The sequence below is a fragment of the Scyliorhinus torazame genome, chromosome 7, assembly GCF_047496885.1.
Source record: "Scyliorhinus torazame isolate Kashiwa2021f chromosome 7, sScyTor2.1, whole genome shotgun sequence".
Classification (NCBI taxonomy): domain Eukaryota; kingdom Metazoa; phylum Chordata; class Chondrichthyes; order Carcharhiniformes; family Scyliorhinidae; genus Scyliorhinus; species Scyliorhinus torazame.
In genome coordinates, this window is record NC_092713.1 from 250,168,764 (window position 1) to 250,185,701 (window position 16,938).

General features: G+C 45.3%; 1 protein-coding gene across 2 annotated transcripts in view; it reads right to left on the reverse strand.

Moving 5' to 3' along the window:
- Positions 1–16,938, reverse strand: part of LOC140426939 (pro-neuregulin-2, membrane-bound isoform-like) — a 1,113,957-nt gene that overhangs the window by 1,067,252 nt on the left and 29,767 nt on the right. The window contains exon 2 of one of the 2 annotated variants that reach the window (XM_072512244.1): positions 13,819–13,905. The exons of the other annotated variant lie outside the window; for it this stretch is intronic. Coding sequence (XP_072368345.1) covers positions 13,819–13,905 — 87 coding nt within the window. The remainder of the gene's footprint in view (positions 1–13,818; positions 13,906–16,938) is intronic. 2 annotated transcript variants of the gene reach the window in all.

A 16,938-nucleotide genomic window follows, 5' to 3' on the forward strand; every position in this document is an offset into this window, starting at 1 on the left:
TTAGATTGTTCCTATCTGACAGCCCTCGACAGCAGCATCAATGTGTTCTGGAAAGCACATACAGTAGACACCGTTTGCGGCCCGACCTGGTATTCTCCAGGGCCTCCGTGATTCTCCGCCTCCGATGGGCCGAGTTCCTGACAGTGTGGTTCACTTGTGCTTTTAAAAATCGTGGAACTGGCGTGGCTGCTACTGAGGGAGAGAGAGGGGGTACGGAAAGTGTCCAACATCACCATAGTTTGCTGATAGTTGTGCTGCTAGCCGGGGGGCTTCTGCCAGGGCTGGGGGGAGTAGTGGGGCGTGGCCAGGAGGTGGGCTCTGTGGTCGGGGTGGACGAGCACAGAACACCATTGCCACAGCCGGAAAGGCAGCCATGCAGCTGCGCATGCCGCTGACAGCCACTGTGAACATGGGCCACAGGTCATATGGGTGCCCCCCCCCCCAAGCAGGCCACACCCTGGCGGAGCATGCGCAGTTAGCGCCAACTCCAGAGCATGCGCAGTTAGCACTGGCGCTTGCATGCGCAGTTAGTGACAGCCATCGTTATTGGGGGCAATGGTGGAGCCTGACCTCCTCCACCGGCACCCGATCTGGAGGCTGACCTTCTCCGGAGCCCAATCTTTAATCGGGGACTTGGGGAATATCTCCCCATGGAATGTCCGTCGCCATCCCCTCCTCCAGCACCCGATCAAAATTGCCCCGGAGAATACCGGGTCAGGCCCGCTAATGATATGCAATCGGTGTCTACTGTATGTGTGTTCCAGAACGCATTGGCGCCACTGTCGAGATGACAGAGAATTGCGAATTGGCCTTATATCGTCGCCCGCCATGATTTTGGCGCCGGAATCTATTCTTTGCCCACCTAATCGATTTCGGCGTCAGCCAACAGAGAATTCCGCCCAGTGTTTCTGCAGCTAAGGGGGGCGATTCTCCAAAATGGAGACAAAGTGTCCGCGCCGCCGTGAACGCCGTCGCATTTCACGACGGCGCAAAACGGGCACGAGGACAACCAATTCTGTCCACCACAGGGGGCCAGCACGGCACTGGAGTGATTCACGCCGCTCCAGCCTCCCTTCCCGGGGCCAAATGGGCGCCGCGCCAACCTGCGCATGTGCGGAGGACTTCTTCAGCGGCCGGCCCCGACGCAACATGGTTCAGGGGTTGGCCGCGCACCAAAGTAGGCCCAGCGGGGAAGAGGCCGGTCCGCCGATCAGTGGGCCCCGATCGCGGGCCAGACCCCATCGGAGCCCCCCCCCCGGTGAAGGAGCGCTTTTCCCTGCCCCACAGGCCGCCCCCGACCCTTCGTGCAGAGTTCCCGCCGGCAGCGACCAGGGGTGAACGGCGCTGGCGGGATTCTGCTTTTTCCGCGCGGCTGCTCGGCCCATCTGGGCCGGAGAATTGGCGGCCCAGCCGGTTCCAGCGGCCTGCGCCGCATAAAACGCGCTGGCGCAAACGCCACCGATTCTCCGCACCTCGGAGAATTGTGCGCCGGCATCATGGCGCTGTTCCAGCCCGGCGCGGGGCTCAGAGAATCGCGCCCAAGATGTTTTTAACTAACTTTTTCCATTCTCTTCACTTCACAGGCCAATGGACAACATTTGTCATTCTTCGCCATGAGTGATAAACGCTGTTTTACTAGTATAGCTATCTGGCAGAGTGGCATATGTAGCATCTCTAAAAATGACTAACTTCATGGGCTGGATTCTCAGGTCGTCGACGTCTAAATTGTGTTCAGCAACGGGCCAGAGAATCCAAATTCTCGACCAAATCGGGGGCGGTGCATCTCGGAAGCGGTCTAAAATGGCGGTTTTTAAAAACCTTTTAAAAATTGCGTCCCGATCTTTCGCTGCACTGAGGGGTTCCGGCGAGCAGAGCTTCTCAGTGCAGAAATCGGGGCTGAGTGCGGCCTTGTCAGGAATTTCCCCGCTGATGTCCCCCAACTACCTGGATGGATGTTAGATAGCGGGGTGTTTCTCGGCGCTCCGAGCACCATCTTAGGCGCTATGGGAATCTATCTCCACTCGGGTTGAGACTAAGTGTCGTTAGATAGCGGTGGGGAGCTCACCAACAGAGCTGGCGGGAATCTCCCAGCAAAACCCAACACAAATGACACTAAGATCCGTTAGATCACGTCCTCTATCTTCATTTCTTTTGTTTGCGTTCTTCTTTCGTATTGACTCTTGCGGCTGCATCTAAATAGTCTTGAAACTGTGCCAGCATCAAATCCTCCATCTTTTGTGTTACCACTGGTGGTCCCATTGGTGCCATGAAAATGGCTGGAAATGAATGCTTCCCCAGAACTTTTTTAAAACTTCAGATCTGTTCCAAAAGTATATTTCTTTCTGAGAATCTAACTCAATCTAACTACTTCAGCACAATCCAACAATTTGAAAACAAGCACTGAATTTGGGGGTCTCCAAACCGAATTTCTAAGCTGTTAAAATTCCATGATATATTCTTCTATGGAATAACTGTCCATCCTTCTAAATTTATCAAAGTCTCACCATGCCTCGTATGCATCTAACAGATCATCTTTCTTATAAACACACACACACAAAATTAACTGATGAAATTAAAATATAATTCCCAGGGAGATAATGTAGTCCAGGACCCCCGGCACCCAGCGGTTGCAGATGGCCTGAAGACACCACATGCTCCCTCTCCAAGGCCACGGTAGAGGGGCAGATAGTTGGGTCGGACAACCCCTCAACCAACCGCTGCCTGGACCTGTTAATGGCCACCTTGGCAGGAGTAGGCCCACAAGGAGGTTCTCCTCCATCCTCGCCCACCTCCACACTGGGTGACCAAAGTGTGGGGCTGAAGTGCAACTGAAAGTTGAGGAGCAGCCCCTACAAATAACTAAAAAGGGGCTGCAACTTGGGGCAATCTACATAAACAGGAACACGGATTCCCCTTGGCTGCAGAAAAGGCATGAACCTCTGAGATTAGATGGCACTGCTGCATGGTCCCCGATTGGAAAAAAGGACGACTCCCACATAGACAGCCCTCGTCTGGAAACGTGCCGCACTGCCAGAGGGTAGAACAGACTGCCAGGGCATGTCCTGATAGAGGAAGGCAAGGAGGTAGAGAGTGTGAAGGAGTAGGCCGTACAGGAAACCCCTCCGCGACGAATGGAAAGGCATGGTAGCACAGTGGTTAGCACAGTTGCTTAACAGCTCCAGGGTCCTAGGTTTGATTCCCGGCTTGGGTCACTGCCTGTGTTGAGTCTGCACTTTCTCCCCGTGTGTGCGTGGGTTTCCTCCGGGTGCTCTGGTTTCCTCCCACAGTCCAAAGATGTGCAGGTTAGGTGGATTGGCCATTTTAAATTGCCCTTAGTGTTCAAAAAGGTTAGGTTGGGTTATTGGGTACTGGGGATAAAGGGGGGTAGGGTGTAAGCGTGGGGCTTAAGTAGGGTGCTCTTTCCAAGGGCTGGTACAGACCCGATAGGCTGAATAGCCTCCTTCTGCACTATAAATTCTATGATTCTGTAAATTCTATAGAGGGATCCCCTATTATATGCGCTCAAAGTATGATGCCCTTCACCTATGCATCCCAACATACCATTAATAGGCTAGATTGATCTTTTCTCACTCATCATTTGTCAAGGGATCTCAAGTTCCTTATCTATTTAATTTGATGCATGTACGAAAGCCAGATCACAAGATGTCCAGATTTTTCTCATGTCAAGTTACCACACGATGTTTAGCATTGCTATGCTTGATACCCGTGCCCAACATAGGATTTTTGCACTGGTTTGATTCATTAAACTTAAGATTTTACTGTACAATCATACCTAAAAATAACAAAGTTAGATTAAAATATTAAGTGATATTTCGAATGTAGTGTTGAAAATTGCAAGTCTGAATTACAGCTCCAATGAGCAATTTTGACATTGCTGGTAAAAATGTTTAATTACGCGAAGTGGTTCAGCAAAGATACTGTAAGATGAGGAGAATTAATAATACCCTAGTCAGGATATTGTACTTCATACCCAATAATGCATAGTCTCCATAAAATTAAGTTAGAATCATGTTAAAACTGGCACTGCCAGTTGAAACCAATAATTAAGTTAAAATGTTCTTTTTTATTCAAAGTTTTAATTTTGGAATTGCAAGACGGAAGGTACGAATGCAAGATTAAAGTAGTGCAGTGTCAATTTTTGTTCGCAAATATTCCTAGAAAGTTTTAAATTAAGTTGGAAGGGACTCTTCCTATGTTGAAGGAGCTATATGAATTCAAGTCATCTGTGATGGCCACGAAGGATCCAGCACGGGTTTGTAGAGTGAAACAGAAAGTAACTTTATTTACAACAGTATGTACACAGTAGCAGTAGTTCACTTACTTCCTTCTCCAGCCAGTACCACACTGGCCAGCTCTATTTATACAGCTGAAACTACTAGTGATTGCCGCCTCCCCCCCCCGCCCCGCTCATATTCCCCAAGATACACGGGGTAACCAATTGTCCCAAGCCAATAGGATATGAGCAGGTTATAACAAAGTCATTGTTATTGTTCATATGGTACATGTTCTCTCTTCTTTCCTATGTGCATGGAATCATAGAATCAACAGTGCATCATGTTATGTCTTCATTCACTTTGGTTCTGTAATTGTTGTGATCAATTCCATATTTTGTCCAACTTGCTCTGTAATTTCGGAGTTGCTTTCTCAGATAGCGCTACGCCATAGTTTATCAACGTGGGAAAAATGTGATAAATATTTCTGACTCTCCCGCAGCATGTTTTGAGGTGGAGGGGGTGGCCTACCATTGGCCCACTGTCTAGTCCCGCCGTTGTCAACAGGGTTTTCTCTTATTCACCCCCCCTGCCGCCAGAGAACCTGCTGTGTGTGTCTGTGTGTGGGGGGGGCTCTGCCAGTGGGACCAGAAGATCCCCCCTCTGGGTCCAAAATATTGATGCAATCCAAATAATTGATGCAAATTAGAAACAATCACTAAGGCATTCATGGATTAAGCTGGGAGGGGGGGGGATTGTTGTTGTTTGGTTGAGGTGCGTGAAGATTGGGCTGGGTGGGGGAAATGTTCATTTTGCCATGTGGATGTTATTGTTTTTGTTAATGTTATAAAAAATTTAAAAGACCTCAATAAAAATATTATTTAAAAAAAAGAAAAGTGTGAGGTAGTGCACTTTAGAAGGAGTAACAAGATAAGGGAGTACTCAGTGAATGATAGGACATTAGGAAAATCAGAGTAACAGAAGGTGCAGGTCTACAGATCCCTGAATGCGGCAGGACAGTTAATATGGCAGCAAAGAAGGCATAATATTCACTTGCTTTTGTCAGTTGTGGAATAGATTATAAAGGCAGGCAGATTATGTTGCAGCTGTACAAAACATTGGTTCGGCCACATCTGTAGTACTGTGTGCAGTTCTGGTCGCCTCACTATCGGAAGGATGTGATTGTACTGGAGAGGATGCAGAGGAGATTCACCATCTGGGATGGACCATTTGAGCAATGAAGAGAGGCCGGAAAGGCTGCAGTTGTTTTCTTTTAAAGCAGAGGAAGTTGAGGGGGGACCTGATTGAGATGAATAAGATTACAAGGGGTACGGACAGGGTGGATAGGAAGCTCCTTTATATAAAGGGTCAATAAAAAGGGGAATAAGTTTAAGGTGAGGGTCAAGAGGTTGAGAGAGAAATTGAAGAAAACAATTTTCAGCCAAAGGGTGGTGGGAGTCTGAAATGCACTGTCTGGGAGGGTAGCAGAGGCGGGAAACCTCCCCAACCTATAAAAAAAGTATGTTGATGAGCACTTGAAATGTCATAACAGTCATGGCTATGGGCCAAGTGCTGGAAGGTAAGATTAGAGTAGGTCTAGTGCAGTTGGTGCAGACTGGGTGGGCCAAAGGGCCTCTTCTGTACTGTCTGACTCCATGACTCGACAAATTTGTCCAACTCAACCCTGAAAATATTTGATAACCCAGTCTCAATTGATCTCAGGAATAGAGAATTCCAAAGATTAATGATCCTCTGAGAGAGGAAATTCCTCGTCACCTCCATGCTAAATGGGAGACCTCTGATTTTGGAACTGTGCCCCCCCCCCCCCCCCCCCCACCTCTAGATCCCTCCCATGGGGAGAAATATTCTTTCAGCATCTAGCCTGTTAAGCCCCGGACACCCTTATTTTTTTACAAAAATATCCCCTCTCATTTTCTAAATCCCAATGAGTTTAAGCCCAACCTGCCTCACCGTTCCTCACAAAAGAGCCCCTTCATCTCACAAATTAACCTGCTCTGAACTGTAACTTTTTGCCTCCTCAAATGAGAGCAAAACTATATACAGTCCTCTAGGTGCAGTCTCATCAATGCTCTGTACAGTTGCAGCAAGACTTTCTTGCTTTTATACTCCATCCCTTTTGCAATAAAGGCTAACATTCCATTTGCCTTAATTATTTACTGTACCTGCATGCTCATCTTTTGTGATTCATGGACAAGCACACCCAGATTTCTCCAGTTTTTCCTCTCATGTTAGTTCCAGTAATATCAGGTTCCCCTTACATTTAGGTAGTCTTTCTACTTGCTCTGACTTTCCTATTTTCCTGAGTGAATGTGCACTACTAAATGATCATTGCTTTCCCTATCCTGGTTTACACATTTCTTTATGAAGTTATTATGAATGTCGGTTTGGGTGTGAACAGCATAGGTTCAATCTGCATATCAGCTGAAATAGTTCTTGGGGCCTGCCTCCTCGCCTCGTCCCACAGTGAGATCATGGTGTCAGCCAATGATAAGAGAGAGAGAGAGAGAGACGGTGACATTGTGATTGCTGGTTGCCATCAACGCTGCTGATTCAGCACTTTGGTTTTGAATACTTCTGCCGTTGATGGCTCACTAGTAACATTCTCACTTCTAAATGTTAGAATCCTGGGCAAAATTCTCTGTAATCGGTGCGATGTCCGCCGACCGGCGCCAAAAACGGCGCGAATCAGTCCGGCATCGCGCTGCCCCAAAGGTGCGGAATCCTCCACATCTTGAGCCGCCGAGCCCTAACCTTGAGGGACTAGGCCCGCGCCGGACTGATTTCCGCCCCGCCAGCTGGCGGGAAAGGTCTTTGGTGCCCCGCCAGCTGGCGCGGAAATGACATTGCCGGGCGGCGCATGCGCGGGAGCGTCAGAGGCCGCTCACGGCATCCCCGCGCATGCGCAGTGGAGGGGGTCTCTTCCGCCTCCGCATGGTGGAGACCGTGGCGAAGGCGGAAGGAAAAGAGTGCCCCCACGGCACAGGCCCGCCCGCGGATCGGTGGGCCCCGATCGCGGGCCAGGCCACCGTGGGGGCACCCCCCGGGCCAGATCTTTTATTGGTAGAGGGATTGAGTTTCGGAGCCATGAGGTCATGTTGCTGCTGTACAAGACTCTGATGCGGCCACATTTGGAGTATTGCGTGCAATTCTGGTCGCCGCATTATAGGAAGGATGTGGAAGCATTGGAAAGGGTGCAGAGGAGATTTACCAGAATGTTGCCTGGTATGGAGGGACGATCTTATGAGGAAAGGCTGAGGGACTTGAGGCTGTTTTCGTTAGAGAGAAGAAGGTTAAGAGGTGACCTAATTGAGGCATACAAGATGATTAGAGGATTGGATAGGGTGGACAGTGAGAGCCTCTTTCCTTGGATGGTGATGTCTAGCACAAGGGGACATAGCTTTAAATTGAGGGGAGATAGATATAAGACAGATGTCAGAGGTAGGTTATTTACTCAGAGAGTAGTAAGGACGTGGAATGCCCTGCCTACAACAGTAGTGGACTCGCCAACACTAAGGGCATTCAAATGGTCATTGGACAGACATATGGACGTTAAGGGAATAGTGTAGATGGGCTTTAGAGTGGTTTCACAGGTCGGTGCAACATCGAGGGCTGAAGGGCCTGTACTGCGCTGTAATGTTCTATGTTCTATATTAGGATGCAAAGATTCAAGTTAGATGCATTAAAAAAATACTAACATTTATGTCGTGGCTTTTGTGACTTCAAGTTAGTTCAAAGTGGTTTACAGCCAATAAAATACTTTTGAAGCATAGTCACTGCTGTAGTGCAGAGAACATGGGAGCTAAATTACACACAGCAAGGTCTCAAACAGTAGTGCGATAATGACCTTTTTAAGTGATGTTGGTTGAGGAATAAATATTAATCTGGAAATAACTCTCCTCCTCTTCTTTGAAATAGTGCCAAAGCATCTTTTACATACGCCTGAGAGAGCATAACGAGACTTACTTTAATATCTCATCCGAAAGTCTCCTTCAGTACTGCACTGTAGGGTCAGGCTATATTTTGAGCTCAAGATTTCAGAGTGGGCCCTGAATTCACAACCACCTGGCTTGTGTTGTATATGCCTCATGTCATGGGTCACATGTTTTGGAGGTATGTTTTATTAAAAGATGTGTTAAAAGTAATTAATTTCATTCTTACTGTGAACAGGCCATGTGTGTCACATTGCCATGCAGATAGGCGAAACTTAGTGAGATTCTTCATTTTGCGTCTGGCTGGAATTCTCCGTCCGTTCATGCTGGCGGGATTCTCCGGTCGCGCTGCAGTGAATGGAGTTCTGGCTGAGCGCCAAATTCTGTGACGGTGGCGGGGCTAACTCAGATTGGAGAATCATTTATCTCTGTGAGTTGAGTTAGTCTATAGCTAGCAGGCAATAGTTAATGTTCGGAAAGCAGCCAGAGACTGTCAACTTCGGGTCTTGCGTAGCTTGCAGCTCCTTAGAAATTGAGAGATAAACTAGACCTGTACTGGATCTGACGTTCGTGATGCAGCCGGTGAGTGGGAGCTGGGATTCAGTGTAAAACAAAGTTGTTTAGGGGAAAAACAACTGGAAGGTTTGTTTATCTGGAAGCTAAAGAAAGAAATTCACAGTAATCCTCTCAGTGAATGGCAATTAACCTTGTTGCAGTTGGGATTCTGGAAATAATCGGTCTGGTTTCAGTTTGAAACTCTCGCAGCGGGCTACTGGAAACCAAATTTATTTCCTGATGGAACCAGGCATAAGTCTTTATATGCTTTAGTATAATGTTAATAGTGCGTGCTTTGTTTAATTTCTCTTCATACGTACAATAAGGTTTGTAAGAAAAAAGTGAAATCTTGCAGTGTCATTCTACCGGTCGATAGCTAGGGGTTTGGACTTATTCTTTAAACTTTCACATCCCTAACAGGGGGCGGGATTCTCCGACCCCCCCACCGGATCGGAGAATCACCGGGGCTGGCGTGAATCCCGCCCCCGCCGGTTGCCGAATTCTCCGGCACCGGATATTCGGCGGGGGTAGGAATCGAGCCGCGCCGGTTGGCGGGCCCCCCCCCGGCGATTCTCCGGCCCGGATGGGCCGAAGTCCCGCTGCTGGAATGCCTGTTCCGCCGGCGTGGATTAAACCACCTCTCTTACCGGCGGGACAAGGCGGCGCGGGCGGGCTCCGGGGTCCTGGTAGGCCCGGGGGGGCCTATGACATGAGGCATACACAACACAAGCCAGGTTGTTGTGAATTCAGGGCCCACTCTGAAATCTTGAGCACAAAATATAGCCTGACCCTACAGTGCAGTACTGAAGGAGACTTTCGGATGAGATATTAAAGTAAGTCTCGTTATGCTCTCTCAGGCGTATGTAAAAGATGCTTTGGCACTATTTCAAAGAAGAGGAGGAGAGTTATTTCCAGATTAATATTTATTCCTCAACCAACATCACTTAAAAAGGTCATTATCGCACTACTGTTTGAGACCTTGCTGTGTGTAATTTAGCTCCCATGTTCTCTGCACTACAGCAGTGACTATGCTTCAAAAGTATTTTATTGGCTGTAAACCACTTTGAACTAACTTGAAGTCACAAAAGCCATGACATAAATGTTAGTATTTTTTTAATGCATCTAACTTGAATCTTTGCATCCTAATATAGAACATAGAACATTACAGCGCAGTACAGGCCCTTCAGCCCTCGATGTTGCACCGACCTGTGAAACCACTCTAAAGCCCATCTACACTATTCCCTTAACGTCCATATGTCTATCCAATGACCATTTGAATGCCCTTAGTGTTGGTGAGTCCACTACTGTTGCAGGCAGGGCATTCCACGTCCTTACTACTCTCTGAGTAAATAACCTACCTCTGACATCTGTCTTATATCTATCTCCCCTCAATTTAAAGCTATGTCCCCTCGTGCTAGACATCACCATCCAAGGAAAAAGGCTCTCACTGTCCACCCTATCCAATCCTCTAATCATCTTGGGTATGCCTCAATTAAGTCACCTCTTAATCTTCTTCTCTCTAACGAAAACAGTCTCAAGTCCCTCAGCCTTTCCTCATAAGATCGTCCCTCCATACCAGGCAACATTCTGGTAAATCTCCTCTGCACCCTTTCCAATGCTTCCACATCCTTCCTATAATGCGGCGACCAGAATTGCACGCAATACTCCAAATGTGGCCGCACCAGAGTTTTGTACAGCTGCAACATGACCTCATGGTCCCAAAACTCAATCCCTCTACCAATAAAAGCTAACACACTGTACGCCTTCTTAACAACCCTCTCAACCTGAGTGGCAACTTTCAGGGATCTATGTACATGGACACCGAGATCTCTCGGCTCATCCACACTGCCAAGAATCTTACCATTAGCCCAATACTCTGTCTTCCTGTTATTCCTTCCAAAATGAATCACCTCACACTTTTCGGCATTAAACTCCATTTGCCACCTCTCAGCCCAGCGCTGCAGCTTATCTATGTCCCTCTGTAACTTGTAACATCCTTCCGCACTGTCCAAAACTCCACCGACTTTCGTGTCATCTGCAAATTTACTCACCCATCCTTCTACGCCCTCCTCCAGGTCATTTATAAAAATGACAAACAGCAGTGGCCCCAAAACAGATCCTTATGGTACACCACTAGTAACTGGACTCCAGTCTGAACACTTCCCATCAACCACCACCCTTTGTCTTCTTCCAGCTAGCCAATTTCTGATCCAAACTGCTAAATCTCCCTGAATCCCATGCTTCCGTATTTTATGCAGTAGCCTACCGTGGGGAACCTTATCAAACACTTTACTGAAATCCATATACACCACATCAACTGCTTTACCCTCATCCACCTGTTTGGTCAGCTTCTCAAAGAACTCAATAAGGTTTGTGAGGCACGACCTACCCTTCACAAAACCATGTTGACTATGTCTAATCAAATTATTCCTTTCCAGATGATTATACACCCTATCTCTTATAAACCTTTCCAAGATTTTGCCCACAACAGAAGTAAGGCTCACTGGTCTATAGTTACCGGGGTTGTCTCTACTCCCCTTCTTGAACAAGGGGACAACATTTGCTATCCTCCAGTCTTCTGGCACTATTCCTGTAGACAAAGATAACTTAAAGATCAAAGCCAAAGGCTCAGCAATCTCTTCCCTAGCTTCCCAGAGAATCCTAGGATAAATCCCATCCGGCCCAGGAGACTTATCTATTTTCACACTTTCCAGAATTATTAACACCTCCTCATTATGAACCTCAAGCCCTTCTAGTCTAGTAGCCTGAATCTCAGTATTCTCCTCGACAACATTGTCTTTTTCCTGTGTGAATACTGCCAAAAAATATTCATTTAGCACCTCTCCTATCTCCTCGGACTCCAAGCACAACTTCCCACTACTGTCCTTGACTGGCCCTACTCTTACCCTAGTCATTCTTTTATTCCTGACATATCTATAGAAAGCTTTAGGGTTATTCTTGATCCTACCTGCCAAAGAAATCTCATGTCCCCTCCTGGCTCCTCTTAGCTCTCTCTTTAGGTCCTTCCTAGCTAACTTGTAACTCTCGAGCGCCCTAACTGAACCTTCATGTCTCATCTTTACATAAGCCTCCTTCTTCCTCTTGACAAGTGTTTCGACTGCCTTAGTAAACCACGGTTCCCTTGCTTGACCACTTCCTCCCTGCCTGACAGGTACATACTTATCAAGGACACGCAGTAGCTGTTCCTTGAACAAGCTCCACATTTCCATTGTGCCCATCCCCTGCAGGTTTCCTCTCCATCCGATGCATCCTAAGTCTTGCCTCATCGCATCATAATTGCCTTTCCCCCTGATATAACTCTTGCCATGCGGTATATACCTATCCCTTTCCATCACTAAAGTAAACGTAATCGAATTGTGGTCACTATCACCAAAGTGCTCACCTACCTCCAAATCTAACACCTGTCCTGGTTCATTACCCAGTACCAAATCCAATACGGCCTCGCCTCTCGTTGTCCTATCTACATACTGTGTCAGGAAACCCTGCTGCACACATTGGACAAAAACGGACCCATCTAAAGTACTCGAACTATCGCGTTTCCAGTCAATATTTGGAAAGTTAAAGTCCCCCATAACAACTACCCTGTTGCTTTCACTCCTATCCAGAATCATCTTTGCAATCCTTTCCTCTTCATCTCTGGTACTGTTAAGTGGCCTATAGAAAACCCCTAACAGGATAATAACTCTGTTTGTCCTAGATATAAATTTCCACCCTTGCTCCCTGAATTCCTGCCTTACATCCCTATCCCTTTTCCTACCTATGTCGTTGGTACCTATGTGGACCACGACTTGGGGCTGCTCCCCCTCCCCCTTAAGGATTTCGAAAACACGATATATGTTATTTTCTTTACATACATAATTCTGCTAAGGCTGGAACTTGGTTGAACCTTAGCCATAAAAAACAAGTCTGCAAAGTTGGAAAGGTTACTCTGACACTGGCTCTTACAAATAACAGATAATTATCACAAATGTAAATATCCGGAAAGTGTCAGCTTTGAAGCAAGCACATTACAAATCACTCACTAAAGTTGCAATTTCACAGCCTGGAACCCACATACTGCAGTATACAGTAGAATTGTTTCTGTATAGTAGTTTAACTGTTGTTAGATCAAAAAGTTTCAATGTTATATTAACACTGTCTAAGATACAGGCCTGGATTTTATGATCCTACGGAGTCCTTCAGCTGGTCCGTCAAATTTCCCTTCCCGCCAAGGACAAATCCCACCACATGCGGGAACGGAAAATCTCTGGTTACAGACATTATGCGATGTCTCACTTTGCTGTACAAGATGAAAAGAGCTAATTTTGCCAAGCTGATGCATTAATTATAATCTTCAAAGTTGAGCACGGGTGGTCTGCGACATTAATTTAAGATTAACTAGACCGTGATACTGCATTTCCGAAAAACATTTTGTACATCAAACTCTGTTGTATCAACGTGTCAACATATCTTTCAGAAAGCCACGACTTAAAATTCCTTGTAATTATGTTCAGTTACGTAGAATGACTCAAGAGGTAAGCCAAGATTTGAGTCGCAATAAATCTTAGACACAAGCATAAATCTTAATCAATTACGAACTTATCCAGATTATTGTCTGAAAGTGTCCTGAATGAAACAAACTTACTCAATAACAAACCAGTTTCTAGTGGATGCAGGACCATTATCGATTATTTGCATTGAAACCTTAAAATAAACAGTTTTAACCTAATGCATCAAATAGGTGAAAAAAAAACATGGGTTCCGATATAACATTCAATTTTTCAAAGGGCTCAATAGACAACCTAAGTACCGCAGGGACTTAACAAAATGTTATCCCATGCATGTCCCTATTGAATGCATTAATTATAACTTTATTATCGGAACATTTAGATGTTGCACAGACTTGGTGTTATGATTAGAGCTGTTGTGATGTTTACACTGTATCAAACCTCAAAATGCTTCAGCAATATCCAAAGTAATGTTCTTTCATCAGGAAGATTGCTGGTTTTTGCACAGATAGTGCACCTAAAACAATTTATTCTTGTTTTGAACTGAGAGATCTGCGTATGTGGGTTACTCACTGTAATAATGGGCTGATTCTGCTGGTGTTGGAGCACTACTGTTTGCTGGGGAAAAGCTGTTTTTCACCATGACTCGTAATCTAAGCACTGAAAAAAAGAACAGTGATTGGTGAATAAATTTACAATGAATGTTTAAAAAAATGTTTTTAAATGCAATTGATTTCTTCATTCTCCTTTATATCTCTCAAAATAATAGGTGAGGCATTGACATTGTGTGATGCCACCCACACAAATCTATAAATTATATTCAAAATTTAAACTATTATAAAATGTGTAAGTATGGTTTGATGATTCCCTTGACACTTTTGCATTTCCTACTATAAATGGTATTAGGAGCAACAGGAAGCTTTCAGTGGCCATTTTTACATCAACATGTCCATGAACTAAAAAATGTCATCTCATTTTCATAAACCAAAGCCCAAAGATGCAATGTGATGACACAGGAGCGTTATCCCTCAGCTAGATATCAAATATAGTTCCAACAATGTAAAAACTAGATGACAGTATTATTGATCGTTGATTAGATGTTCCTGGAAAGATTCACCTAACGAGGATGTAGCACATATTTTTGGAGTATTTTAAATCAGTGCTCTTTGATTCGTTTTTGGATGATGGCGTGTGGTTCTATGGCATGTTGTTTAAAGCTCTAACTTTAAAATAGCCCATTAATAAATTGATCTGTTCTTCGATTAAGTTGCAATATTTTATTATGCTTTAAAAAAACAAAGTATGATTATCTGGTTATACAAGGAAAACTGTGGTGATGTCCATTGTTCCCTCAGCAATTGGTGGTATTATTTCTGCTCCTGGGTTAGATCCTCTCATTTAGAAATGAATGCCATAAAATTGTGGAGTTGGTCAGTTATTCCAAAACAAGTCTCCTCTTTAAGACAAAACATTGTGATGCCTAAGTTCAATTGGTAAATTAGAAAATATATACAAAATAGAATTGTGAATATTTCACATTGATTAACCAACTCTGTCAATTTATGTGAAAATCAATATGTTCACATATATTTTGTCATAGGCTGTAGTTTTATAAAATATAATTTGAAGATCAAGACTAAGAAACTGGATTTCTCTGAAAGTTCCAATATTGTAATGAAGCATATGCGTGTTCACTCCCTACTTTGCATAATCCATACACAATTTGAGTTAAGAGAGCCCCAGGATGCCTTCCTGAAAGCTGCATTAGGGCTACTGTGTACGCGAATTGGGGCCTAAGATCTATTTACAAAACTGGTTCCCCACTGACCACAGTTTTTAAAAAGAGGCTGCTCAGGACTGTCAGCAACATGATGAATGAAAATTAATCCTTCCCCTTCCAAATTAAAATAGTAGACCACTACCGGGCTCTGTCCACGCCCTCTACACCCCTGGAATAACTCTAGGCATGGAGTCACGTTCATGCCAATCAGTGCCCATCCACTTTAGGGCTATGTACTGATACTTTTTTTAAAATTCATTCATGGAATATGGGTGCAGTGGCTAGGCCAGCATTTATTGCCCATCTATAATTGCCCTTGAGAAGGTAGTGCAGAGCCGCCTTCTTGAATGTTGGTATATTTCCATGTCAGGACGTGAGTGGCATGGAGGGGATCCTCCAAGTGGTTATGTTCACTGCCTTTATCCTTCTACATGGTAATGGTCGTGGATCTGGAAGATGCTATCTAAGGAGCTGTGGTGAGTTTCTGCAGTGCATCTTTTAGATGATACACAATGCTGCCACTGTGCGTCGGTAGTGGAGGGAGTGAATGTTTGTGGATGGAGTGCCAATCAAGCAGGTTGCTTTGTCTTGGGTGGTGTCAAGCTTCTTGAATGCTGTAGGAGCTGCAAATGGAGAATACTCCATCACACTTCTGACTTCTGCCTTTTGGATGCTGGTCAGGCATTGTGGAGTCAGGAAGTGAGTTGCTTGCCACAATATCCCTAGCCACTGGCCTGCTATTGTAGCCACAATATTTTTTGTAGCTAGTCCTGTTCAGTTTCTGGACACTGGTGACCAGGATTATGACAATAATGGAGGATTCAGCGATGGTAATGCCATTGTGTGTCAAGGGCTGATGGTTAGGTTGTTGAAGATGTTAATTGCCTGACACGTGTGTGGCACGAATGTAACTTGCCACTTGTCAGCCCACTTGTAAAATTTTGTGTCAGCATCTTCCATATTGGTTTCAGTGCAACGGTTGGTGGTCACTGTTGGATTCGGGTGTGAGTTAATTTCTAGAACCCTATCTTACAAATTTAGATTTTCTCAAGTTTAAGCATAACTAAATCGGGCCACAATGTTCAAAGTTCATTCTCACACTCCAATCCTGATTTTAAATTATTATATTTTTTTAAATCATTTTTTAGGGGATGTGGGCTTTGTTGGCTAGGCCAGAATTTGTTGCCCATCTCATTGCCCTTGAGACGGTGATGGTGAGCTGCCTTCTTGAACCGCTGCAGCCCATGTGGTGTAAGTACACCCACTGTGCTAATAGGGAGGGAGTTTCAGGATTCTGACACAGCGAAAGAACGGAAAGACCTGGTGAAAGAATGGCGATATATTTCCAAGTCAGGATGGTGAGTTACTTGAAGGGAAACTTCCAGATGGTGCTACTGTGCGTCAGTGGTGGAGGAAGTGAATGCTTGTGGAAGGGGTGTTAATCAAGTTTGTCCTGGATGGTGTCAAGCTTCTTGAATGTTGTTGGAGCTGCACTTGTCCAGGCAAGTGGGAAGTATTCCATCACACTCCTGACTTGTGCCTTGTAGATGGCAGTTAGGCTTTGAGGAGTCAGTAGATGCGTTACTTGCTGTATAATCCTAGCAGCTGACCTGCTCTTGTAGGCACAGTATTCATACAGCTAGCCTAGTTCAGTTTGTGGTCAATGGTAACCCCCAGGATGTTGATAGTGGGGAATTCAGTGACAGTACTGCCATTGAATGTCAAGAGGCAATGGTTTGATTCTCTCTTGTAGGAGATGGTCATTGCCTGGCACTTGTGTGCCATGAAAGTTACTTGCCACTTGTCAGCCCAGGCCTGGATATTGCCCAGGTCTTGCTGCATTTTCATGTGGACTGCCTCAGTGTCTGAGGAGTTGTGAATGGTGCTAAACATTGTGTAATCATCAGTGAACA